Below are 27428 nucleotides of genomic sequence, written 5' to 3' on the forward strand. Positions count from 1 at the left end.
CGCCCCCCTCGGCCGCGTCCCGCCCCGGCCCGGCCCGCCCCGCGCAGCCCCGCGGGGGGCCGGCCGCGCCGCGGCGGGGGTGGGATCAGCCCCGCGCCGTCCCGCGGGGCCGCCCGCGGAGCGTCTGCCCCCTCCGCGGCGGGGCGGGGGGGGTGGGGGGGGGGAGCCGCCACCCCCCGCTTCCTCCGCTTAAGACGGGCCGGCGCGGCGAGCGCGGCGAGAGCGGCCGCTCCGCAGCTGCCGGCGCCAGTCCCAGTCCCAGTGCCGCGGCGGGGCGCGCAGCGCACGGGGCGGGCGCTGGATGCGCCGCCGGCGGGAGGCGGGCAGCAGCCGAGCGGGTCCCCGCGCAGCGGCGCGATGAGCGCGGGCGGCGGCGGCGGCGCGGGCACCGCCACCTCGGCGCTCTGCGTGCTGCTCTCGCTGAGCGCCCTGGCCCTCTGCCTGCTGCTGGGCGCCAAGACGGCCGAGCTGCAGGGCCGCCTGGCCGCGCTGGAGGAGCGCGGCGCCGCCGGTCCCGGCGCGCTGCTGGCCGCGCTGCAGCCCCGCGTCGAGCAGCTCTTCCGCGAGGTGAGTAGCGGCGCCGGGCGGCCGCCGGCTCGCCTCCCTCCCCTCCGCAAAAAGGAAAAAAAGATATCTTTATATATATTCTTAATATATATATTTCTATATATTTATGTTTTTTTTATATATTTTATATATTTTTATATTTTTTTTTTCCTCCCCGTTTCCATTATACCAAGTGCGGGGTGAGGCGAGGCAGAGCCCGGCCCGTCTGTAACGCTTGAAAAACCTCCCAGGTGGAAATGCAAGCTTTTCCCTCGCCCGGCTCGCCGGGAAGGGCGATCCGAGTGCTTAAAGACTGCTTATCTTCGGAGGTACCGGGATGCGTAATTTCCTTGTTAGAAGCTCGGGAGCGTGATCCCGGTTATCTGGGATGTCTGTCATGAAGTATCACGTTGTCCCGCGATGCTGAACCGATTTAGGGCAGGTAGAGGTGAGTAACGAGTAGCTACCGCGCTTGCAGTGCCGGAGCTTTCTGAAGTTACTTACTGAAGATTTCTGTGCTGAAAGACTTCTCCTGCTTAAAGAACAACTATCTACACTTATCCCCTTGTCCTTGACTAAACCAAATCTCTGTGAGAAGTTACCCTGGATCCTAAGGTTATATTTTTCCCCAGACTCTGGTGTTTTGATTTGGGTTTTTTTTTGGTAGGAAAGGACCCCGTTGCTTGCAGGGAAAGCTTTCAGCTCTAGCCGGTTTGCTAGCTCTGTGCAAACAGACGGTGGTTCCTAAAGCGCAGGGGGATGCAGCCCGGCTTGCAGGGTTCCTGCAGGACGCACCCGAGTGACGAGTCCTGCCGTCTGCGGGAGGCTTTACACTGGCGTCTTATTAATGGCCTGACCGGTGTGTAAAACCCGGAGCAGTCCTGATGCCTCAGTCGTGCAAAGAAGTATTTTTATGCAGTTGCCTCCAGCTGTGAACACCCCCGGGGAGTAGAGTTGCTCGGGCTGCGTGCGGGGTTGCGTGTGCGGGAGGGGGGCAGGAGGTGGCACTGGGAAGAGCATTGCGCGTGCTGCGTGTTTGCTGCTGCCGGGCGATGGCGAGGGGATCGCTGGCACCGCTGTCGCCTGTCCCTTCTCCTCCAAGCCTGGCCGTATTGCCGTGTCTTGATAAAGGGTGACGTTCAGATACGTTCGTATGCAACCCTGAATGCCAGAGCAGAGGGGTGCTTGCAAGCCGTAATCACAAAATCTAGTTAACTTCTTGCTCCCATCAGGAATTAGCCTGCCAGTCGTGGCAGCAGCTCTCTTCCAACTCCCCCAATAAACGTGCTTAGAGATGGGAAGGGTTTCTGTGGCACTGCCTAAGATCATGTGCAGCCGCTTGCTGAGATTTAGTTAACTGCGGAAAGCTTGTTTTGTGCTGCGAACGCTCGGATGGAGATTGTACAGGGGAAAATAAAGCAAAACCACATCGTGGGGTTTCTAATGCAAGTGTGAGCTTGTTGAGACGTTTAGTGTGACAGACTTTTGTCAATACTGAAAGCAAATTTTGGAATGAGTAGCAGATTCAAGGAATGCATGTTAGTCATCCTGCCCTCTATTAATAGTCATTTTAAGTACACTTATTCATACATATTAAAGTTTCAGAAAGTGTGTGTTTCTTGACCAAATTCCTTTCCATTACAAAGACCTCTCGCTAGCCAAGCAGCTTCTTTCCTTTTTGTGCTTGGATTTCTGTGGAGCAAGAGTGTTTCCATCCGCATGAACGTCCACTGGTGCCTGGGGTCAGATTTTTGTTAAATTCTGTTTTTGTCTTTCTTTGAGGTTTACCACAATAATTCAGAAGCGAAACCCATGCCCCGTGTGCTCTCTGGACGTGACCCCGTGATACTTTATTCTTTGTCCCTGCACCAAAAGCACCAATACCTACACCGATCCCGGGTGGTGCTGGCATAGTTTCTGAAAGAGATGCACGTAAAAAGAAGCAAGCGCAATACTAACATGCTGGTTGCTCTTCCCTTTAATGTTCCTTAAATATCTGGCAAGTAAAAGAGGATAGGAAATAATAAAGGAAGGATAAATGTGTAGTTTTGGCAATAAAAGCCAGTTTGGACAACTAGGGCTTAGTTTCTGGCCCTGTGACAGGCACCCATCTAAATCTGGAGAAATTGCTTATTTTAATGTTGCGGGAGCTCATTTTTCCCGTGGGTTTTACTTGAGCAGAACATGCTGTAGATGCCTCGTCTGATATGTGCGCAAACATTTTTTAGCGATGTGGTCGAAACGTGGAAGTGTCTCCGCTTGTTCCGCAACAAAAGCTTGAATTCACAGTGCATAGTTTTCACACTGTAGTGAAAATGTTAATGTGGGGATTACAGAAATATCCAGTTGTTGTAAACAAAGCCGGACCGTTCTGTGCACAATGGATTTATTGTCTGTATTAGCCACGGAGTGTCCAGATTAATCAGCTTCATGACAAGAAAAATTCAATGGGAGTACACAAGACGCGGTCAAGAATCCAAGACAGGAAAATATCTTCTCTGCTGTTCCCAGTGATGCCTGCTGGATTAAAAGGATGGGCTGGCTTATTGCATCTGCCCTGACCACCTTCATCATCATCATCAGTGCTTCAAAATAATTGAGTCACTCTCTGTAATGTTCAGACAGCAAAAGGCTGTCAGAAAAGTGCACTTACCCTGCAGATAATTTTTGTTCCCTGAATCAGAAGTATTTTTAGATGCCTTCCGTCTTGCCCTGTTTTCTCGAGGAAATTGCATGTTTTGTAGTAGGCAGCTGGATAATGCCGCTATTTATACTCCCCCTAGGACAACTTCTCATCAGGTGCTACGAAACCCTGCTGATCCGTTAAGTCCTTCTCAGTAGCACATCTGAGCAGACAGAAGTAAATGCATAGAATTTCAACAGCTGATAAACTGTTTAATCCCGAGAATAAAAGGACCAGAAGCTAATTCACAGGTAGCCTAATTCCTCAATAGTCCACGGTTTTCAGATATTTGAACATAGGCTGGGTCTTCAATTATGCAGCGTTCAAGTCTGAATGCACTGAATTCAGTAAGTTCGTTGAATTTTCTCTCTTTGAAGTGACTGGATGTGGATTCGAGTTATCAGATCATGGGTTTCTCTCTTGGTAGATACTCCAGGTGAGACGGGAGATTCCTGAAGGACTGGAAGCAGACCTCTGGTGGGCTAGAAGGATTGCTCCCAAGCCTTGCTGGGTCTGCCCCATCGTGAGGCACCGTGCCTGAGCTAATATAACTTACCTGTCATCAGGGCTTATTAACTTGGGCTTGGCACCCTCCTAAGTGCAGGCATGAACATTTGGGTCGGCTTAGAGAGCAAGCAAAGTAAGCTCGCATCTGTCTGCAATATGCCACAGAGACGTTGCTTTAGCCTTGCACATTTTTAGGTGTTTTAGTAGTCCCACGTTAAGGTGGCTTTGGGTGGCCCTGGGGGTGGTGAGTGCCCTATTCCCACCGAAAGCCGCGGCGGTCCCGACCCCAAGGCTGGGTGCTCCAGGGCTCACCCAGGAGCCTTTATCCCCTCGCCCGTCTCTTGGCCTGACGGCGCATCCAGTCCCCGTGTCCCCACCAGCGTGCCGCCCGGCGCGTCAGAGCTGAAGTGAAGGAGGTCGCGTGCTGACCCCTCAAGAAAGCTGCTACGCTCCACCTAACATGAATTTTAAGTACAAATCCAGGTCACATCTGCTCTGGAAGTGTAACCCTGCTGTACAACTGCCAGGGCTTTTGGGAGCAGCTTTGCGCGTGCCGCGGAGGGCTCTCCTGCGGTCGGCGGCAGGCTCTCTGGGGCACCGTTTCCGCCAGCAGATAGGCCAAGGGGATGCTGCAATCTCGATGGAGGACTGGTACCGCTGGTACAGTGCAACAGATCCAGCCCGCGGTGCTTTTCGCAGGTGACTTCTGAGGTGCTGTACGCGATGTGCAGGAGGAGTCTTCACCTGCCCTGTGTGAGGCTGGTGGACTCCAGCCGCTTGTTAAGAAACTTCAATATTTTATGTGCTATTTCAACACGAGGTGCTATCAAAAAAGGCAGGACAAGACAGGGTAAAACTGTTTCATCTGGCTTGGAGGACGTGTGCTAGGTGGTTTGGCTGCTGGTGTGCATATAGATAAAATGCATACTCTAAATGGCTGTTTTTATTCCTCCTCTGAACAGAAACTGGGTGAAGGATTAGCAAAGCTGCGGACGGCGAGAGAGGCTCCGTCGGACTGCATGTGCCCCCCAGGTAAGCGGAGATGCACCGGCACGGCCAAGGCCAGGCTGCCGGGGAGTCACGTGCTCCCTGGGTCAACGTCACTGAATTCCTCGTCTTCTGTGTTATATATTCTTCTGCATCAAGTAAAATACGCTAATTAGTGTTTTTCCAAGTCGAAGCACTCTCTTGTGATTGAGATTATTAACTTCTTGCATTGCCTTGCTTTGGCTTGCTTACAGATAAAGGAGTTTGAGGCTTGGATAAAGACAGTTAGCTATAAGACTAAAAGAGTGCATAGCTTTACTCAGTCGCGAGCCCTGGGTGTTGGGCCAAAACAATTTAGAAGTAGTAACAAAATCACTGTGGCTCAGTGTAAGTGCGATAATTAAAAGCTGCAGCCACTCTGCCTTTTAGGAGGGTAGCGACTTCTCCGGCACCGCCTCGCTGCATGAAAGCTGCCACTGATTGTTTAAATTTCCTCTCAGAGTTTAATGAACTTCTTAAACTGTCAAAACTTCCTGTTCTGCTTTGGAAGTGCACGCTCCTTGGAAACAATAAACAGCTTAGGTTCGTTTGTAAAGGAATCTCATTTATAGAAATACTTTTTAAGTGCTCTGCTGTTGTGCTGAATGGCATGAATGACTGTGGTCTGGTGCACTTCAAACCTTGCCTTCTTTTCTCACAGCAGTAGTGAAAGATGGGTGAAAGATGTGCAGTGCTTTGATGGGGAAGAATACCTAGGCACGTTGCAAAGCCTTCCACAGCAGCGCTTAGTTCAGTTTGGGTTTTAAAGAAAAAAAAATCTTTTCAGTGTTACACGTGGAAGCAGACAAATGCGCAGGCTCAAATTTTCCTGACTTACTGGATATGAATCCTATCAGAATACAGCTGACAGCATTAGTCCGTATTCATGAGACAGATTTCCCGGCGATAAACGACCCTATTTTTTCTTTCTGTCCTGCGACTCTGCCCTCTCGGCAGACCCGCCGCGGCTGGCGGGGCTCTCGGGTTGTAGCTCCCGCGAGCCCGTGCAGCCCGGGCGCTGCTGGGGGGCCTCGGTGGTCAAGAGGCTTTTCCTATTCTCTGCAGAAAGTAATTGAGATTTAAGAGGCTGCTTTGTGGCGCACGAAAGTCCCGATTCTGTTCTGGGTCAGCGGCTTTGCTGGTTGCTGCGTTTGAAAGGTGGGGGAAAGGGAGGGGGGGGCAGCGGTCTCCCCCATGCTGCTGAAAGGCTTGTTGCAGTCATTAGTAACGAATGTCAAAATAATTGGTGAGCCGAAGGGAGGCGAAATGCTTTTCTTGTGGATAGAAAGCTACATGGCATCTGCGGCTGATGCTGCCTGCCGCCGCTCGACAGCAATTACGCGTGCACGTGCTCCGAGAGCCGGTGCCGCGCCGAGGGGAGGACGAGCTGCCAAGCCGTGTTTCACGCCGACCTGCCGCAAGCGAAGTCGCTGCAGTATGGCTGTAACCCTGGCCGTCGTGGAGCCCTTCAGCTATTTTGGGGTAAACCGAGGGAATTTTCACATTTTTTTTCTTTTTTCCTGAAGAAGACTGAAGCATCTTCCAGTCTGTAGTTGAAAAGCCCCATCCAGAAGCGTGCCAAGACCTCGTGACCCTTGTGGACCACGTTGCAGCTGAACGATGCAACGCCAAGTTGTGAACTAACGGCTGAAGCTCAATTCCCTTCGCCTCCGTGGACCGAAAAGTAGCCACGGGCGAAGAGATCATGCCCTCTTTGGAGGGGATGTGGAGATATGTGAGATCCTGCTAGTTCTTCTGACCGTGGCCCTGGTGGCAGGCAGGAACGTGGCTTAGCGCACGCTGGAAACGGGAGGGCATCCGAAACTCCTGGGCCTGCGTTTTTTTTCTCTCTCCAGAAACCCAGCCAAGCTTAAGATGACTTCCGTCTTACGGCGAGATTTGGTTTCAAAGCAAGTCCCCTGAAGAGCTGTCAACGGTAGTATTACTTGCTTCATTACACCGGTGTAATCCCTGTTTTGGTGTCTCTTTAGTAAAAAAGGAGACTTTCTTGCTGTCCCCTGGAGCTGCGTTGCCAGCACGTCCCGGTGCCTGGGGAGGGAACGGCAGCCGACTGCTCGCTCAGAGCTGGGCTTTGATTTTGTTTGGCTTTCAACAAGAGCTCTTTTCCCTTGAACTGAAGTTTGGGGTGCTTTGCTGGGTTTTGCTGAGGTTTGTTTGGGGTTTTTTTTTGGTTTTGCTTTTGCAGATTGCTTTGATGAAAGCAGCTTGCTACATATTAAAAATCAATCAGGGAAGAGATGACTGTGATCGGTTTAGAAGTGGAAGAAGACGCTGTTATTTTGACTCTGGTGGGACCCTAAGTCAGCGCTGAGAGCGATAGACCCGTTTCGTGCTTTGAGCTTTACGGAAAGTCAGCTGTGCGGTTATATGGCCCAAGGGGGTTGTTTTAAAGCAGCTCGGTTTCTTAAATGTGGTCTTTTACGGCTTTTCTCAGGACCGGTGGCGTGGAAGAGCTGCTCTGCAGCTTCTGTGGAGCTGTTGGTGGTGGGACGGGGCCTGCGGCGGCGGTGGGAGCGCGGCCGCGGCCTGAGGGCTCGGCGGCCAGCAGAGGGGGCCCCGCTATCTCACCAGCGCCGCGGCGAAATCCGAATCCGAGGAAAAAGAAGAGCTCGGAAAGTGACCACCTGGGCCCCGGCTCCGGGGACGCGGCAGCGACGGCGGGTTCCTTGCTTGCTCCCGCCGCCTCCCGGCCTGTGGAGTCTCGTGGGGATCCGAAGTGACTTGTTTGGTTTTATTTATTCCACAGCAGTGTGTTGGGGTGGGGGGGACGTCTTGTAATTTTGGCTCCTTTGCTGTTTGGGCGTTTTTGGGATGCGAGCAAGAGGAAGGGGTTTGGGAGCGTGCCGCAGCCGGGCCTGGAAATACCGCGGTGAGCCCGTTTCCGAACCTCCTGCCGTCAGGAGCACGGCCTTTTTCTTTCTTTTCTCGTCTTTTTCTTTGTTTCTTTTTTTTCCCCGCGGCTATTTCAGCCGGGGCACCGCGGTTGCGTGCTGCCGGCGCTGGTCAGGCCGAGGACAGCCCGTCCCCACGTGTTGGCTCGCTGGGGAACAGCAGCTCAGGGGTTTATTATTGTCCTTCTCGGAGCCAGGGCTGTATCGCGCTGCGGAGGGGCCCTCTGTCCCCTCGCGTTCGGCTTCCTCCCCCGGGTCGGAGCCTCATATAGCCTTGGGTGTGAGATAAAATTCAGCAGGTGCAGGAACACTTGTTTGTGTGGCATTTGTGACAGCCCTTGGCTGATGAGCGCTGGGAGGTGGGTGAGAAGCAAGGCTGGAGCTGTCTGCTGTCTGCTTGCAGTTGTGTGGCCTTCGACTGCTTTTCCTTGGTGTCCTTTTTTGTTTTTTCTTTTCCCCCTCCTTATATGTTTAAGCATAACCTTTTGAAAGATGAGGTGTGAAAGATGTGTTAAATGCGGTATTTGCTTTGCCCGAAGTCTTCAGGGTCTGTGCAAAGGTCCCCCAAGACCCCGAGGTGCTGGTTTATGGCATTATTAGAAGCACGAGAGTAAAACATTCCCTTTTAAACCCAATGAAAGGGGAGAAGGAGGGGAAATGAAATCCCAAGAGCCACCTCATCCCGATGGAGGACCTGATGGATGAAGATCTGCAGGCCGTGCCCCGTATGGCTCCCACGGGCTGCGAGAAGGCAACGAAGGAGTCTGTTCCCAGGGACGCTGCTCCATCTCTGCCGGGAACGTCCCTCAGATAGTGGAGGAAGGGGTGGGAAGAGGCTGCTCCGTGACAGCAGGAGTGCTCCTACTCTGGTGGATCCCCAGGATGGTCTTGCAGAGCAGAGCCATCAGCGAGGCAGGGCTATGCCACCTCCTTGGCCATGGCTCTGGCCACACTTTCTGTCCCTGGCTCCTGCTCGCCCCAAGCATGGGCCCACACAGCACTTTTTGTTCTTGGTGTATTTGAGATCGAAGGTGCAAAACTCCCAGCCCCGTCCACACAGGCTGCAGCCCGAGCCCCACGTCCTCATTTGAGCCGCCATCTGCTTTGTGCACTGTTCTTGCACGCGTATTTCAGCATATGAATTATTTTTTCACGTGCCTGCTTGTTTAACACCTCCGTGGGCTTTGCTCTCAGAATCACTGAGGACCTTAACTCCGAATTTCCTGACGGCTCTATGATGCATACGCCCGTCTCCATGTCGAATGCATGCTGAGATGGTGTCATATGCTTTTGAACCTGTGTATATATATTACAAACCAGTGTTAAATGTTGAGTGTAGTAATCTGATGTTCCAGTTAAGATGTGACAAATATTTCCCAATGATGGCTCGGCAGCGCTGGTAGTGAAGTGGTACTTCGTACTGCAGCACTGCAGATTGCTCCATTTCTGCTCAATTCAAACCATGTGTACATGGCAGAGTGGAGCACTGAAAATCCTTCATACCTCTGCAGACTCCGAGGCTCCAGGGGCACTCTTGCTGTGCTTTTATTATTATTATTATTTTTTTTAATTTGTGCCCGGCTTTAAACACACAGATTGTTTTTTCCAACTTTTTTTCCAGCTTGCTTGAGAAGTTTGGCGCCGTTATGTTCTGTGGTTCTTGGCTACTTGAAATATCTGACTATTTTTACTGCTGTAAATGTTGTCTTCAGATGTCACTTGCTATCTGCCTTCCCCCTGCATTGTCTCCCCAGGTAATTAGTGCAACAGAATTTCCCTAATTGCTGCAGATCAAGGAGCAGAGGCCTCTGTTTGCTTTGTAGTACTGACAAATGGCAGATGCTCTCCAGCAGGCCAAACGCGATACTCTAAATTGTATTACGCGGGCTCTTTGTTTCACACTCTTGTGTGATAGAAGCCCTTTATCATTTCCCTGTTTTCACATCTTCAGTATCTGGAGCTGTAGTTCTGCATTTCCAAATCACCGTGAATTCTTCAGGATAATTAAATAGATAGGGAAGAATATCAAATGAAAGCAAATATTTCTTTTTGGAATTAGCCGTGATCTCTGCTTCTGAGTTACTTTGCATGCCAGTCAACAGAAGTGTCTGAAGCGCTCCTTACTGTCACCTCAAGTGATGTTTTTCTACTAATGAAACCATTAAAATGCACTACATTTCTGTAATTTCCATGATTTAGAATGAGATGAAGAGCTTAACAACATTACCAAATTTTTAATTTTTTCCTAAATCCTCCTTACCTTAGTTCCCTATGAGAACCTTGTCCTTTCCCATACCTTACCATTCACTTACTTTGAGCAGGGTATACTTTCTCCTTCTGACTTTGCTCATAGGAGGCTGGGACGTTATTGTTAGTTATAGTATTAATATAAACAAGATTTTTTGTATTAATCTGCAAATACAATCAGATCGTTCCCTGCACAGAAGAGCCATTGTTAGAATTTTAAACAAGCCAGAAGTAAAGTGTTAAAGCACCTAAATGAATAAGAAAAGCTGGATGGGAAGGACTTCTGAAAAAATCATGCCATTTAAATGTAGGCACTTATTCTGTATTTAATGTGTTTTTTAAACCTAAGCCTTTCAAAATATGATCCGATCACAGATCTTTACAGCTTTTGGAAACATGCCGTTGTGTGTCTCTTTGAGCATAAAAATTACTGCCAGCTCTGTCCCGTCAGCTCCTTCCTGGCTACCACTCCTCGGTCCCTTTGGATGCTAGCGACCGGCCTTGGAGGACATCTGGAGCGGTGTCTGCGTGCCACATGTGCGGGAACGGCTAGCCCACTTTTCCCATGAGCTACCTGGAGTGGTTAGCGATACCCTAAAATTTCGTAAAAGATCCTAATCGGCCAGCATGGGCTCGCCGCGAGCGGGGGGGCCCCTGGCCGGGCACAGAGAGCTGATTGTCTGCGCGGGGACGGGGATGGGGATGGGGACGGGGACGGGTCGGCACGGCTCCCCGTCGGAGGACGCCGCAGCACGGAGCGGGCATCAGCTCCGCACGGCACGGCCAAGCGCAGCCCGGCACCGACGGCACTCGGAGCCTGGCTGATGCAAACGTAACTTGGTGAAATGTTTTGACTAAACTTCACGGCAGAACGGTCTCACGCTGGTGCAGAGCTGCTGAGTCCCGGAGTTGTGCCGGTTTGGTCGCATCCTTGGGAGCCTCGAAGCGGCACTTAGGGAGCTGTGTCATGGCATCAGGACCCCGCTAACGGGAATCTGTGGGTCGCAGGGTGGTTTTCAAGTGGTTGCAATAGGTGGAAATAAATGGGAAGGAGAAGCCAAAGTCCCCCTTGAACCTAGAGGAATGATTTAGTTACGTCCCTGTTGTTTTATTTGTGTCTGGAGCGGCTTGCCGATACTGCAGCAGCAGTCGTGTATGTCGCGGCAATGGCGGGGGACGGCTGGTCACGCTGGCTTGCTTTTCTCTATTGCAAATGCTGCTTTTGGCACTGCTCCACACCTCTGCTGCGGTGGGAAGGAGAGGGCAAGGCAGGCTTTAACCAGGCGGGAAGGGGAGGTGAGCTCAGGGTCCGGGAGCGTGGAAGCACTGCTCTCAGCCCGGGGCCCCGCTGCACCCCAAGGGAAAGCACAGCCTGAATTCTCAAACCTCAAAAGTGATAAAAAATAACCTGCCACATGAGCTGCTGGGTCGGCCAACGGTGACACTCGTCATTAACGCCCTCCTGGAGGTGACATTTAAATGCTCGGTGTGGCAGGTACTTTCTGAGACGGGAAGTAGCATGATACTGGTGTTATTCCCAGAGCTGGCGACGAGGCTGATGCAGAGTTAGAGTAAGTAAAAAGCCGGTCTGGCTTAGTTTTTGGCTTTCATAAAACCACTGGCATTAGATAATGGGCCAGAACCGTCTCCTGTTGAGACTGCCGGCCATATGGGTCGTGACGGCATTTGGGAGCAGGGTACAACTCCGGGATTTGAATCCTAAGACACAAAGCACTCAGCGAGGAGTTGGCCCTTTCGCAGCAGCATTTATCTTTAGACCGCTTCAGCACAAAGTAATTAAAAATGGTGACATCAATGGGAGAAGGCTTTGAAAATTTATTTTTTCGGAGTCTGCCAAAGTTATTTTGAGTGTAATGAAAGCTATAAAAATAAACCTGACGACCATATCCTCTGCGAGAGGCTCTGTGTAACTTTATCTTTGTCTTGACGTGTGAAGACATTTATCAAGACCCAGATATTTTTTGCTGCCAACCCCTTCAGTTCTGTTTTTCCAGAGATGAAGGTCTGAAGCAGTTTGGTTTAGTGTTCACAAACTGACCCACCTGGGGGGCTTCTCATTAGGTTCCAGTTGGTTTCCTTCTCTTATTCCAATTATGGATGAGTTTTGCCTGTGTGAGCAGTGACTTGGCTTTGCAGCGCTGATTATTGAAAGTTGACTGCGTTTGGCGTGGGTCTGCTGTATCTTTATACCGTCTCAGCGAGCTGGTGGGGCTGTCGTTTCCGATCCGTGTGTAATGGGATTAGAATGTGTTTCAAGCCCCATGTGCTTTAGGCTGATCTTATCGCTCACGCAGTGTTGATCGAAGCAGGTTTCAGCACAAAGCTCTGCACAAAAGTGATTTGGGGCAGTCAGCTATCGTTGATGCGTTCCTGCAGAGAGCTGCCGTATTTCCCTGCCACCAGGAAATTTCAGGCTGTTTAATGACTTGCACTGCGTAAGTACAGGCTGTATAATAAGTGTGATCGCCTGAGCTTGTGGCTGGGAGTGTGGAGAAAACAGCGGTCAAATTGGAGGAGAGGAGCTGTATGGCTTGGCACAAGTTATGCCCCTCTGCTCTCTCCAGTCAGTGGATTCTGCTTCATTACTCAATAGATGTTGTTTTAAATAACTTAATCACTAGCCTCTTTCAGGAGAGGAGGTACCAGCCTAGGTGAAGGCTGGAGAAGCAGCCCGGTCTGTCCAACCGACCTCTGCCTTTGGCTCTCCACTTAAGAAGTCCTAGACAACCCATAAACCCACATGTGGACAGAGGCATGAATCCAGCTGATGGATCACTGCGGTTCTGTCTTGCCCCTGCTGTACCATCCCAAAATATCAGCCAAGCATAGCTTGTGCCAGCTGGAACCATGCTTAAAGCTCTAGGCATTGTTTCAGATGTAGAAGCATGAAGAGGTTGGAGAACTTTTATTTTCTTACAGTGTGTCTCATAGCTCACTTGGAAGAGGCAAAGAGTTTAAAGGAGGAAAAAATATAAATATAATGAAGAAATTCTAGTTATTGTGTATAGTCACTGAAAGCAGAGAACCGGGGTGGGGGTCACACTTCCAAAAAGCTTGGGAAAAATCATTTCTAGATCATGAAACACTTGCATAACTAGAGATGGAAGCAGAACTTGGTTGCTGCAGTGCCTCTCATTTCCCAGTGCTTGGTTTGCTCGATTGTGCTGCCATCTAAATGCATTTTTTATTCTGCAAAGAAGTGTTCTTTCGTCCCTTAATCTGTGACAGCAGGCTTTCATCAAAAGGTTCTCCCCCAGCTCCTTTTAGTATGAGAAACAGACCCTCGAGTTTTGGGGTTACTCGTCTGTATTGTGTCCATGGAACTGAGGTGCGCTGTGTTCAATCAAACCCATCAGAAATTTCTTGTTTTACAACTGTCCCATTGCTCTTCTATTGTTGACAAGACTCTCGGGAAGTCGTCTGGAATGAACTGTTTAGTTAAGCCAGCAGTTTAGAGCAATGAGGTAGGATTTTCTTTTGCTAAAGAGTTTCATGGTCTTAGCTGGAGCTGCAGTAACCCAAGTGAGTAAGTGTGAATTCTAACAGCGTGCTTGAAAATCCTAGTTTTCTGAGACTCTGTAGTAGCTGATGACCTCAATGTATCCCAGTGTTAATCCTGAGTGTTGACCAGGGAACAGGATGCCTTCTAGCAGTATTCAAAGCCGTTGGATTTTGTGTTGGGCCCTTCAAGAGCCTACCATTGAAATGACCTTTCCATGGATATATGTAAGGTAAACTGTTTTTTGAGTGACAGGTCCTCATGGTGACACGGGGCATGGAAAAGTAGTACAAGGGAACAGATTCAGTTGCTGATCTTTTTTTAATTGCACCTGTCCTGCCATGATAAACTAGACAGTAGAAATACTGGATTTCTTTTTTCTTTTCTAAATCGGACTCAAGAGACAATAACTCTCCTCATTTCCCAACTGTGACCCAATAATAGGCACAGCACTTCACGCAGGATCCAGGCCTGACAGAAAGCTGTCATCTCTTCAGGCTTGCTTTCCACGCCAAGAATGAGCATGGTGGGTGCAAGAATTTGTGTGGCTATATAGCCTTGCAGGTTACAATCACATGGTTTAGTGACCTAATTAAACCTCCACCTGTTCTTGTGTTTGTCACCATCAGTCTGTGTTTTATCGTGTGACAGAATATATGCTGCTGCCAAGATTCTCCGTAACATTAAAATTTGGCAGCCTGTGTCAATACAATGTGCTTCTTCGATTTCATCCCTGCAACAGGACTGCAGCCCTCCTGCCCTGCTTCTGCCTCCAGTAGCAGAAGAGAGGAACATCTCACAAGTTACGTTCAGTTCCCTTTCACCACTAAACAATTCATCTCCACCAGATGTTCTCCCTGGACCAACACCATAACTCTGAAGCCTCTGTATGTGATGTCAAGGCTCACAGGAGGTGGTGCACAGTGTAATAGCCAGCCCTGTTATCGATTTTTATTTGCATCACTTGTGATTGATGTTTGCAGTGTAGCCATGATGAAGTAGGACCAGCAAGGTCAGGGTAAAGCACGTGTTTAGCATAAAGCATTTCAGGACGGTTTGGCTGGGGATGCTGGGGTGGAAGAGGAAGGCTGTTCCCTATGATGTATTAGAGCTATGCCATCAGCTGTAATTTATAGAAGTCTCTGAAGACTGGTGGACTTTCTGCTGCTCCTTGTTCCTGCATCACCTTTGCCTGGCCCTGATAAAATGTTTCGTTTAAATATAAAGCCAAGAGTAACAGCACAATTTGGGGGTCCTGCTGTGACTTTTATTTCTCTGATGGTGATTCCTCTTTCTTGAAGAGCACAGAAAAAGAGGAGTGGAGGGGACTCAAGAGAGCACGCTGCTATTTTAAATGATAATTCAACACCAGCAGTTCACCTCTTTGTGCAAATTGAAGTTGGGAGGTATCAGTGAAAGACCTCACATCCATCTTATAGGGCTTTCTAAGGCCATACTGAATCTTGCTTGGGGTAGAGATTTGGGGATGTGTTGGTTGCATTTGATGCTTTTGTTGATGCTTCTGACATACATTTCACTATTAAATTTGGTGGGTTTTTCTTATTGAAGATGTTAAGAAAGCCTGGCTTCTGCTGAAGTGCAGCTGGCTTTTATGATTTAGTTTCTGAGGATGTCTGCAATGATGGCAAGACTTGGAGGCTAAGAAAAGTCAATCTTTGGCTGAGGATGATTGTGTAATATAAATTACCTTTTCTCTCTTTTTTTTGGTTCCCAATGCTGTAATTCTGTACTGCTTGGAGTAATTTTCACGTACAAAGGTAGTCCCATCAGATCAAAACACTGTCCAGGAAGAGAAACCTTGTTTGACTAGTCTATATCTGTAAGACAGCAGCTGTGTTTCAGTACAGAGGTGAGATGTACAACGCAGCTCTGCAGGTCGCAATGTTACGACCTTGTCCAAGCTAACCAAAGAACCCCTCGGCCCCTCACCTACGCGTGGTAGGAAGGTCCGTGTGCTCCCTGCCTCCAAAATGGTGCTGAGAGCAGATCTCACCCCTTGTTCGGGCCACCCAAGCCGCTCAGGTCAAAGGGGAGGCATCAGACAAAAACCAGGCCGCTGGTCTTGAGGCTGTTTGTGTGAGGGGTGCAGTGTGGGAGGCTGGAGACCGACTTACCCTCCCAGAGAAAAATCTGAGCTATGAAACAGGCTGCGATAGCGATGGCCGAGCTGGGTTGTGCCCTCGGTGACCTCTGATGGTGCGGGAAAGGCTCATAGAGCTCAGTTCCTTTAACTCCTAATACTGAGTTTCACATCCAAAAATCACAGAATCACAGAATGGTTGAGGTTGGAAGGGATCTCTGGAGATTGTCTAGTCCAACCCCCTCGCTAAATCCTGCATAGCTCACTGGAAGTCCCCTTCTGAGCTGGCTGGGACCATTTATGTGAAGACCACTCATACGGTGGACTTGGCTCCAGACCCACGTGTAATGTCTCTTATGTATTTGCAAGAAGTCCTGTTTCTAGCTTTGCTTCTCGTCTCTGTATGGGCAACTGCAGCTCTCAGCTGTGCCAGCAGCACGCAGAGCCTGGCAGCCCAGCACGGGCCTGCTCTTCCCTGCCGAGTGGACCTCAGTGAATCGCGAGGCAGAGCTCTAGGTCAGGGCAGCTTTTACCAAGAATAATTGCCCAACCGTTTGCTCAAAAGAGGGCTTGAGAGGAAGAGCTGGACTTGAAGCATGGAGACGTTTTGTGCTCATCAGCCTGGGTTGAGCAGAATTTGAGTTGCTTCTAACCAGAATGTGTGCAATTTCTTAGTACCATATCGCGTTGTTCTTTTTCACGTGGGACTGCATGGACCTCTTAAACTCAAGTTCTGAGCACCACATACATTTTCACCACTTGATGCCTCGAGCTCTTGGACTAGTTTCTGAAAAATATGACATGGAGAGAGAAGTATTTACACAGAAAAATTAAACAGGTTTGATGGAGTTCCCAGCCATCTGTATGGTTGTGGTTGGACTTTAAAAAAACAACAGGAACAAAAAACGCTGTTGGAAAATGAGTTCTATCAGTACAGGACATCTGGAAGTGCTTCCTTCTGGCTGAAGTTTGTCTGGAGTTTCTCCCCGTGTTGTGCTGTCTCTAAGCAGTCGCTGTACGTGCCACTCTATAGCGAGGTAATCTCAGTGTAATCAAGGTGGATTGCCCACATGCTTAGCGGAGAAGCAGCTAGTAGGTTTGTCCTGCTTCACTTCTAAGAGAGATTGAAGAGTTTGGGTGAGATGTTGACCAGATTTTTTTTTTTTTCCAATAAATCTGCCTGGAAAATGAGAACAGTTGATATTGATAAGATCTGTCTCGTATTTTGGGGAGGTTTGGCAGTAGCTGCTAGCAAATAACGGTGCTTCAGGGTCCCTAGTGTGCAAATACTTAAATGTGCTTAACCATATTGTGCACAGAGTCCACCTCCACAGAATAAAGCATATTCTTAGAGGGACTTGTGTGATTGCAATAGCGGATCCTGATAGGAAGGAGCAAGGAATATACACCCCATATTTTAGGAGGAAGCCTGCCTTTTTGGCTACTAACAGCTGGTGTCAGCTTGCCCGAAAAGAGCTAGGTATTTCTTGGAGGAGGATTAGACATGATGCATGCTGTTGGTAGCGGGTTAGTTGGAATAGCGTGGGTGACGATGCTCGTCTGTGCCACGGACACAGAGACTTCTTGGGTTCGTGTGCTTGTCTCAGTTTTTCTTCCTAAACATTTTATCCCAAAGCATGGCTTTTTCATACGAGGAGGGCTCTCTCGCTGCTGCGGTGTGCTCCTGCCCTGGCCGGGCGGGTGCCGATCCCACGCTGGACGGCGGTGCAGCGGGCGGAGGTGCCCCGACCCCAGCCAGAAATTGCACGTGCTCCTCTTTGCTGCATTTTCTTTTCGTGGAAGCTTTTGATTTTTTTGGTTCTCTCCATTTGCTCTATCCACCCAGATCAGGGTTGTAAACAGGTTTTATGTCCACAAGCTAGGCTTAAATTCCCTGAGAAGTAAGAGGTGCTTAAATCAAACTTGGGAGTTTATGCAGATTGTTTTGGCTTTATTGATAAAAGCACTGTATTTTAGCTGCCGGAGGCCTGCTTTAACGTGAACTTACCAGCCTTTCAGGAACTCTGCAGCGTTTTCAGAGTGAAAAGATCCACGGTCTCTAAACTATTTCCTCACACAGACATAAGGTCAGAGTGCATCAATTTGAGCAACCTCCCAGGCCATGTCATGGCTGGGTACCGACAGCAGATATTGGTGATAAAAGCCAGGCTTCTCTGCTTTTATGAAAACAAAACAAAAAAAACAGGAAGAGGGGAGCGTATTTTGTTATAATGGGTTTTGGGGATTTGGCAACACCCATCAAAGACCACCTCTTTAATTAACGGGAGGCCTGAGCTTGGGAGGGCCCCTTGCCGGGAGCCAGCGTCGCTGGGGCAGCTCTGCTCCGAGAAGCTCTTCAGTGCCTATGAGGAGTTCAGCAGAGAGAGCAAAAAGGAGTGAAAGGAGCAGGCAGTGGTAACCATGTTCCTTTTACTTGGTGAATCAATGCCCATCTTCCTTTACTGGGTTTTATTCCGCGCTTTGGTTATTCCAGCTCTTACCTACCCTTTGCCCCGGCTCGTCCGGCTGGCTTCGTGCCGGAGCGCTGGTCCCTCGGGAGGCTCCCTGTGAGGCTGCGCTGGGGGCAAGCGGTGAGATTCGGTGGCTCCATCCTGGTTGGGTTTGTACCGGTGATTATTTGTTGTTTGAGCCCAATGGCTTTTTTGAACTGCATTGCACTGGAACTGAGCCGGTACCTGATTTTGGACGTTTAGGCTGCATTTCTTTGGGATTCCCTATGGCTGTACCGTTATCACCTGTCTATATGCCCTTACCTTGTTACTCTGAATTTCAGCTGCTTTATGCAGCGGGTTCAGTAGCGCTGGCAGAAATCCTGTGCCAACCAGCTGCGGCAACCCGGCAGCATCCGACCTGCCGCTGGAGCGCAGAGGAGCTTGGCCCGGCCTTGCCAGATGTGGACTTTGCACCATACCTTGGCGAGGTCTGCTTTTCCCTGGGTGTAAAACTGAGCACAGTCCCAGCCAAAGCAGTCTTTTCCCTCACCTTCCCTCCTGACGCGGCGTTGCGTCACCGTGCCGTGTTTCAGCGCGGTGCCATGCCTTGCCATAAAAAATACAGGTTGCTTAGCTTACCCTTCTCCAACGCTTTGCTAAATGCAGAGGTGGCTCCTCTGCATGGTGATGGTGGAGAATGTCAAAACCGGGTGGGAACGGCGCGTGCCCCCAGGCTGTGTCGTTTGGGATCCCAGATCCCATTTTGTAGCATAGCATCCTCACATACAGGATCGTTTCACTCTTTAGCTAATCCCCCGATGTGCTGTCAGCCCAGGCAGTACCTCGGGTACGCCTTGCAGCATCCTGGCCAGGGCAAAATAATTAAAACACTTTACAGACTTTAAAACTTACTTATCTTAAAACTTTTAATACAATTAAAAAGAAAATATCCAAGTGCTCATTTTAAGAAGAAAAAAAGAAAAAATGTCTTCTCTTAATTCTACAGTTCACGGTCTCTTTCTTGCTGTGAAAGGAAGAGCTCCGGCCTGAGAGGCCGTGGAGGCTGTGCTGCGTTGAAGCTGCGACCCTGGCGTAGCGCGGGGGACAGGGGAGGGGACTTCCCAGGCCTCGCTTGCTATTCAAGAGGCGCCGCTTGCAGATTGAGCAAGAACAGCATCGCTCCAAAGCTAAAGCATGAATCAAACCCGGAAAATCATGACATGTTATATGTGATTTCTCCTTCTTTTAAATATGGTCTCTTGACTTCTGACCTTTCCTTGCCAGTTCCCAGTGGATACGTTTAGGAACGAGTGCTGCCAGCTCTCATGGACTCGAGCCTGGCTGCTGCTGAAGGCTAACGATCTTCTGACACCCCCCTTCCCCTTCCAATATGCTAAATGCTCCTCTTCCTCCCCGGCTGGCAATTGCATATGCTGAGCATTCATCCCATACTGCTGGAGCCTTTGCTTCCTCCTCTTCCCCATGTCCCCTCTGCCCCCCAGGAATAAACCAAAAACTGGCTGCGGTGTCTTTCCCCTAAGAGCTGGGAGTGGAGATCAGGACCGTTTCTCCCTTCTCGGGGTACCTCAGGGAAGGGGAATGGAGGAGGCGATAGAGCTGTTCTTGCTCTTCTTGCAGACAAAAGCATTGCTCACTGCTTGCTTTTTCCCCTTCTGCACCCCTGCCTCCTTTTCTGAGCGAGGAGAGGCAGGGCTTTCACCAGCTGTTGCTGTTAAATAGGCACAGCTGGTGCTACTGAGGAATCACCTTCTTCCCAGGTGTGCCTGAGTAGCTCCTCTACTTCAGTCCGCCTGGGTGTAGTGGGGCATTGCTTTGTGTCTCTGAACTGGAGAGTTTGAGGGTGCTTTCCACTGCTGCTTAGCTGGGACTCAAGCCTGGTGGCTTCAGCAAGGTTGGGGCTGTCCCTGTGCTCTCCATGGCTGCGGTGAGTCTCGTGGTGTTTGCTGTGCTGTGGCTTCTGGGACAGTGTGGTGAGGTGGGGATTTATGGATGCTTGCTTGCGTAAAGGTGACCTTATGCTGCATGAGGTCTCCTGTGAAACCATGTTGTTGCTCTTCTCTGTGCTCTAGAGCCACTGCTGCTCTGGGGACAGCTGCTGGTCCCACCAGCAGTTGTGTCCTGATGTGGGAAGGGGGCCTTTGCAGGTGGAGGAGCGTGTGGGCCTGTCTCTCCTTTGTGTGTGGTTGTGCACATGGGTGTGCAATAGCCCCTAACCTTGGGGCTTGGTTTGGGGTGCAGTTATGCCAAATGGCAGAGGCTAGTGCAAGTGGTGCCTCAGGAGAAGCCCTTAGGAGAAGGGTGGAGTGGTTGAGTACCACCTAGGTGTAGTTAAGCAGTGTTCACTAACCCTACATTAAATGTGGTTGTAATGTCTCAGTGAAGATGGGGTGTAACAGGACACTGCTGAGGGCCCCATTGCCTTCTCAGCTGGTTTTTGATAGTGCTTTACTAATGGGAAGTACTGCTTTTACTGTAGAATAGTTGCAGAGACAAAGTCTGTTCTCCCACCTTCCTGAGCAAGCTGTTGCAGCAGGGACCCTTGTAAACCGTTGCTTGTGCCCAAGTTAGTTTTTCTTTAAAAGAAGTGAAGTATCTGAGAAGCTTTGATCAGACAGCCGTTCTCCACTGACATGCAAATGCTGAGGTGAGCTCTCAAACTGCTTCATCATCTCAAATCTCCATTTTGTTTGGTGGAAGTCAAGACTTAGCTGAGAGCAATGGGACTGAACTCAGCCATTGGTTTGTTTGCTCTGGGGAAATGTAGCAGAATGGGATTTGTGCAAAAATGGCAGGTAGACAAGTAGTAGTTGGTTGTTATCACTAACAGCTGAGTCCTAGCAATGAAGAAGTTTCCTGTGTAGTCAAGGAGGGGTTGGTATTGAAACCAGTTGGCTTCTGCATGTGGCAGCGCAGTCCCATTGAATGGGAAAGGCTATCTTCTCTACTGCTTGCTTGCTTTAACACTCGCCCTGGGCAATCTTCCCTTCATCCACAAAGGTTTGTCTGACTTCACCCTGCCCCAATATAGACCTTCCATGGTGCCAAAAAAAAAAAAAAAAGCAGGAAGGCATCTTGCTCTGTGACAGGCAGTGACTGCTAATTGCATTTCTTCTGCTCTGATAAAACGCGAGCTCGTAGCTGTTCGTGGGGCTGCGTGTGGGCTGGTGTGAGTGGAGGTCAGTGCCAGGGTTTGTGTGTTGGGTGCCAAATTCTCTGCTCTTAGACCCCAGCAACTGGGGAAGTTTGCAATAGAGTAGCTAAATGTAAAATGGGGCGCTGGGTTTGAAGCCTTCCTCTCCTCTTTGGGGTTGTACGCTTGCCAGGGAGTAAGGAACAACCAAATGAGTGGGTCCATCTGAAGCACAGCTTTCAGCCACGGGGCTGATTAGGAGCTCCTCTGATCAAGGGCACTTATTCAAGCTGTTTTCACTCAAATTAGGGCATGCTGACAGGGCCTGTGGATGATACAGCCATTAGCACCTGAGACTTTGAATAATAATGCATATTAGAGGCAATCTGTACTTAACTGCTCTGATAGCTTGAAGTGCAATAACTAAAAGAGGCAAGATTAGGGGACAGACCAGCTCAAGGATTGGCCTGGGGGGGAAAGATTTGATTTCCCCTCTCTCCCCTCTTGTGGCTGCCAACATTTTGAAGGGGAGCCAGGAATGCTGTGGGCTGTGAAATGTTTTTGTTTCGCTTCATCAGCTTTGGGCAGCCAAGCCCTAATGGGGGCTGTCATCTCCAGGGAGGAGAACGTGTGGTCTGTGTTCTGGAACACCTCTGTGGGACTATTGCAGGGGAAGGGGAGCTGGGAGCCTTCCCCATAGTTGTGAGAGAGCAAAACTCTGTGAGATGTTCTTTTTTCCTTTATTTAAAAAAAAAAAAGAAGTCTAGGAGTGTGGGTTTTCTTTTAGTAGCTCTCACTGATTTGCTAGCTGAAACTGTAAGTGGTACAAAATGGGGTTGAACTGAAGCTTTCAGGTGCCAAGCATCACACACAGCTCTGATCAGCTGGAGATCGGTAGCCAGATTTTGCTTCTCTCAGTTCATGTGTGCAAAATATGTTGGAGATGAGCAGGTCCCGCTGCCTGGATCAGCCTGGGCCTGTGAACACCAGTAACATGTAAGCATTTACCTCTGCACTTGAATTTCTGGTCACACGCTTCTCTTCTGCTGTCATCTATAAATAATCACATTTTAAATTGTAAATAGTGAACAGAAGCTGTTTGCAGGTATTTGGGGTTGGAGGAGCCCTCTTTGGTTTGCTTGTCCTCCTTACCAGTTTGTGTCTTGACCTGTCATTTCGTTAGTGGTCTTCCCACCCTCCCTGAGTGGATTTGCATATATATAATTAAAAACAAAAGGAGGGAGACAAGTCTCTGTGGGGAATGTTGAGGAAAAGCATCTTTTGCATCAAGTAAGATGCAACTTTGGGGCAAAAAAAAAAAAATTTAGTCTCTAATTCCACCTAATCCAGCATGGAAGGGAACTGGTGGGGACATGGTGCTGGTTTTGCTCCCCTGGTGAAGGCAGTGGAGGGGTTGCATCCTGGCTAATCGCATATGCCCCATTTGGTGCTGTGCATCCTCTCATCTGTATTTGCTGCATCATTGCAACGTTGTTCAGGAGTTTTGCACTGGGAATGGCTGTGCCATGCCACATGGTACGTGTGCCAGGGCTCTGGCCGGTGCCTCTTCTGCTTAGGGCACCCTGTACTTTAATTGGATTAATTCCAGGTCTTTCTGCTGTGCACAACAAATCAGTCATAATTTCAATTTGGTGCCTTACGGAAATGTAACTTTAAGTCATAGGGTTGTAATCGGTCCTGGTTCTAGCTCTTTGTGTTTTTTCCTTTATCAGCATTGGTTCTGGCTTTTGTTAACAGATTTATTTATACTTTTACTAGGATTGGAAGGTTTTTATTAGGATTTAGCTTTTTATTAGGATCGTGTGTTCATTGATTTGCTGAGTGTTGGGTGTCTCTGGCTGAACAGAGCACCCAGAGGAATATTGTGTTTCACGCAGGCAGTTTACCCCGTATTTGTTCGGCGATGTTGTGGCACCGCTCTTTAAATAGACTGACCTTTTGGTTCCAGTTTTTCCTCTTGTTCTGCCGAAATAATTTCCTCTGTGTCCTGGTTCCTGTTAACTGATGGCTCGGCTGGTAGTGTGGCTCGCCGTAAGGGTGCTGCTATCCCAGTTGAGGCTTTGCTCAGACCTGACAAAACTCGTGACACCGGCCCCTGTTGCAGCTTTCGGGGTGTTGTGCCCATGCGATGGGGTGAGGCAGGTTGCAGCCCCTCTGGGAAGCAGCAGCGGTGCTGGGGACCCTGTGCTGCACCGGGGGTTTGCTGGCTCCGTGTGGACAGTGGTGGCTTGCGGAGGCTCGTGGTCTGCCAGAGGGACTGTGAGGCAGCACTAAATTGATTGCATTTTTGGTAGGACTGTAAGGGGAGGAAGCTATTATTATTATTTTCTTTCCAGAATTACTGGGTAAAAATTCTATCTGAAAAGTCAAGTGCTGTTTCAGACACTGACATAACTTTATTAAGCTTGAATTCATCTGTCTCCTGATATATGCTAAAGTGTAGCCTACCGGACAACCCAAAGGAGCAAACAATCCCACGGAAACCCAGCTTGGCCGTGTTCAGTGTCATCTCCTCTGTGGCCTCCTGAGCTTGCACGGTGCTGAGTTATGTCGGTGAAGTGACGCAGAAGAAGGCAGCGTGGCTCCTGCTGTCCTGGCATCGCACCTCCTCCGTGGCTTGTGCGAGAGGAGCAGAGGCTGTGAGACTGCAAGGGTCTAAGGTGCCCTGTGATATTAAAAACAAACAAAACCCCCCAAAACAAAAAAACCTTTTTTCTTTTTTTGAATATTCACTTATTGTCTTACATGTGTTGTTTTGTCCTTGCTAGTCTGCCATAAGCATCCTGTGGTCCGCAGGCTCCAGCGGAAATCCGTACAAGGTGGACGGGAACCTGCCGTGCCAAGAGGCTTTTTACTCATTTCTCTTTGCGTGTCCGTAGCTCGGATTTAAACTTGTTACCGAGAGTTTTGGAAAACCTAATCTCGTTGATCGAAGCATCCATCTGTTCAGTGGAGATGCGTTTTGTCATCTGATGTCTGACCCTCTGAAACTAGATGTGTGGTGGGCGGCATGGGAAGGGGGAAGGCAGAAATCTGTGCGATGTGAAGGGGCCAAAGCAGCTACGAGCGTTTAAAACCAGCCAGATCCTTCAGCAGCTGTAATAGCCAGTCTATGAAATATTGGCTCACGCTGAATGAGGAGCTAGTCTTGGCATTGTTCAGCCAAGAATGAGTCTTAAAACGTGTGGCTTTTCTTTAGATTTCCTCTTAATGCACTAAATAATCTCTGGCTTTGACGTTTTAATTGCACGGCCCAAATGCAAAACCTTTCCATCAGATCCTGGCAGCAATCCCAGCAAACTGTTTCAAATAGAAGTTTAGGAAAAAAAAGTGTTTCTTGCACTTGTAAATCCTATTGTTTGAGAATTTATCAGCTAAATACCGAACTCTCTAGGCTTTATGAAAAGCAGGATAAGTGTTGTGTGCCTTAGCAGCAGTGCGGAGGAGATGTTACACTGGCACTTTTCTTTTTTGACTGTACAGGAGTGCGTTTGCTGATGGAGACCTGGGTAGTCTATTTGGCTTTCATGAGGTCAGAGAGAGGCAGAGATCCTGTCGTTGGTGTTCAAAACTGGCTGAGATGTTGCTGTTTGAGGACTGCTGGTTTGAATTTTGAATTCGCTGGTACCTCGCTGCTGCAGGGCATGGAGACTTTTCCCTGTTTAGCAAGTAAAACTGCACTTAACTCCTTTTGTATGCACTGCCCTGCCTGGGAAGGTAGGAAATGAGCATAAAACCTAGCGAATGTGCGTAAAATCAGATATATCGTTCTCCCGAGTCTGTCTGCTCTAAGGGACGAGCTCCCCGAGAGTGCCCGGTCCTGGAGCCGTGCTCCCCCTCCAGGGTGCTTTTGCATCTGGAACGAGGCCATTCCTCCCCAAAAATCAGCGTCCCGGCTCCACGAGCTGTGAGGCTCTCAGTCATCGGTCGATTGACGGTGCTATGGTTTCCTGACCCCCGTGGGACAGCGGTCGGGATCCCTCCCCACAGTCCTAGCAGGACCTCCAGCTCTGGTCTCTGGATTGCCTGTCAGTGTTGACCTGGTGACGGTCAACTAATTGGATGCCCTCCCCTCCTCCTCGTCGTGGGTTTTTTTTTGTTTTTTTGTCCTCCCCCCCCCCCGCAGGAAAGCGTATGGCTTTTTGCAGATGCTGCTTGTTGTTTAGCTCTGGCTTTACAGGGTGCTGGTGCGGATCGGTCTCTGCAAGAGTCATTTGCAGAATAATTTTCATTTGCCAATAGAGCCCCGTAGCCCCCATGTGCAGCCAGGCTGGCCTTTCCTTGGAGCATCTGTAATAGTTTTTAGATGGAAAGTAGAGGAGGAGATGAGATAGATCATGACATGACACTTTTAAAGTTTATGAAACAATAAAACACAATAACCGTGGTTTAAAATTTGAGAAATATGTGGTGGTGCTTTTCTAGCACAGAGTTCTGCAGTGAAGCCTAATTAATCCAGCCTGTTTTAAAGAGATTAATTCCTTTTAAAATCAGAAACTTTCCATGCCCTGAACTGAGGCAAACCTGGGTTTTAGCAGCTGGGGTCTAACCCAAGGAGTAAAAATCTTCCTGCTCTCTGGTCAAGCATTTCTAATGGCTGTTATTCTTGGTGTCTGCCTTGAGCAAGGACCAAAAAATAAGCTAGAAACCACCCTGGATGGTGCTGGGCTCTGGCTGTGCACACGCTAACCCTTTTTGCGCTCAGTGCAGGTGTAGAGTTTAATATCTATGAGGGATTGCATGGATTTTTCTCAGGTAAGCAGCAATTTCTTCACTCCCTCTGCTTTTTCCCCGGAGGGCGGGATCTGGTGCCCTTCCCCTGCCCGTGGTGCTCAGGTCATGGGTGCTTTGCTGGTGGCTCCCGTGGGAGAGGTGGTCGGGAGCGTGGCTTGAGACACGCCAGCTTCCCGCAAGGTGAGGTGCAAGAAGTGGTTTGATCTCCAGTTCACATTGACTCCTGCTGGAAGGAGGGGCTTCTTTTTGGTCGTCCCCTGCTCAACTGTTTAGTTAGAAATAATTCACTTGGCTACTTATCCTTTGCTTAATGAGGATTTCAAAATCGGAGACATGCAGGCATCAGCACATGGTGGTGACCATACCGGGGACGGGCTTTGGGAGTGGGGGAGATGTCGCCTCCCAAGGAAGGTGCCTGAAATCATGGTCCAAATTTCCAAGGCTCCTTCATGCACTGATGTGAAAGGTTTCAGGGGCATCCACTCACGAAACAGTGGCTTAAAACTCCCTGAGAACTCAAGGTTATTCCGTGGCATTGGAAAAATCAAGCTGTTATATCAGGCGTTTAATTCATTGAAAGCTGGAGGAGTGCCTGGCTCTTTTTCTGCATTGCTGAAGCTTACTTCATACTTACTCTGCTTACCAAATAGTATCTGCTCAGAAAAGGACCTTTTCAGCTCTCTCCAGCTGTGGTTTTCCTAATAGGTGTGTTTAAAGCAGACCTGACTGCCAAAGAAAACATGAACTTTTCCACTTGCTGGGAAGAGAGGATTAAATTCTGCTCCCTAATGGGGCGGTAGTTGAATTTCACACAGGTAGTTTAGACCTAATAAAATTCCGTTCTGGGGTTTGCAGAGAAGAGAGATTTTCATATTGGTGCTGACTTGTGGCTTGGAGAGTGTGTACTTTGGCTTCAGCCGCACAGATTTTGTTTCATCCAGGCAGGGATGTCCAGCCCGGTACCACCGCAGAGTAAGGAGCCCCTCATGCGTGTGGCTCTGGCTCTGGACTCCAGAGAAGATGCTCTGTTGCAGACTGTGCCAGCAGCTTCATTTGTGCCAAAAAAGGAAAGTCATTGATGTAAATGAAAACTTGACAGATTTAGGTGCAGGATATTAATCAAAGCTTTGCACAAGTATAGCTTGTATTGCGGTTACTGAAAGAAGCAATAGTGGTGGTGTTTCATCTTCCTTTTGACCATGGTGTTAGACTCTTGGAAAAAGCCAGGCAAGACAGCATGGTTGAGCATGATGATCTTTTTCCCTGATACAGCAAATCTGATATCGCTTAATAATGTCCAGTCTAAATATGAGCTGTGTGCACAGCAGCAGCTGATTACCTATGGCTGGAGTTTGTGGAGGGAAATCCTGCAAATAAATGAGCAAAATACCTGAGGAGAGGTGGTCCATCAAATCTGGCCACATAAGAGGGCTGCAGAAAAGTTTAGCATGTCCCAGATTAGTGAGGGGGGCACAGTCCCTATGGGCTCCCTGCTTCCCTGGGGGTGATTCCCACTGCAAGTTTTTA

At 49.2% G+C, this 27428-nt stretch overlaps 1 protein-coding gene across 1 annotated transcript in view; it reads left to right on the forward strand.

Moving 5' to 3' along the window:
- The first annotated feature begins 229 nt into the window (after window positions 1-229).
- Window positions 230-27428, forward strand: part of COL23A1 (collagen type XXIII alpha 1 chain) — a 195020-nt gene continuing 167821 nt past the window's right edge. Inside the window, exons 1-2 of the mRNA XM_064521091.1 lie at window positions 230-567; window positions 4699-4768. Of these exons, the coding sequence (XP_064377161.1) occupies window positions 358-567; window positions 4699-4768 (280 nt within the window). The 5' untranslated portion in view covers window positions 230-357. The remainder of the gene's footprint in view (window positions 568-4698; window positions 4769-27428) is intronic.

The sequence above is a fragment of the Dromaius novaehollandiae genome, chromosome 15 (assembly GCF_036370855.1).
Source record: "Dromaius novaehollandiae isolate bDroNov1 chromosome 15, bDroNov1.hap1, whole genome shotgun sequence".
In the NCBI taxonomy this organism is placed as follows: domain Eukaryota; kingdom Metazoa; phylum Chordata; class Aves; order Casuariiformes; family Dromaiidae; genus Dromaius; species Dromaius novaehollandiae.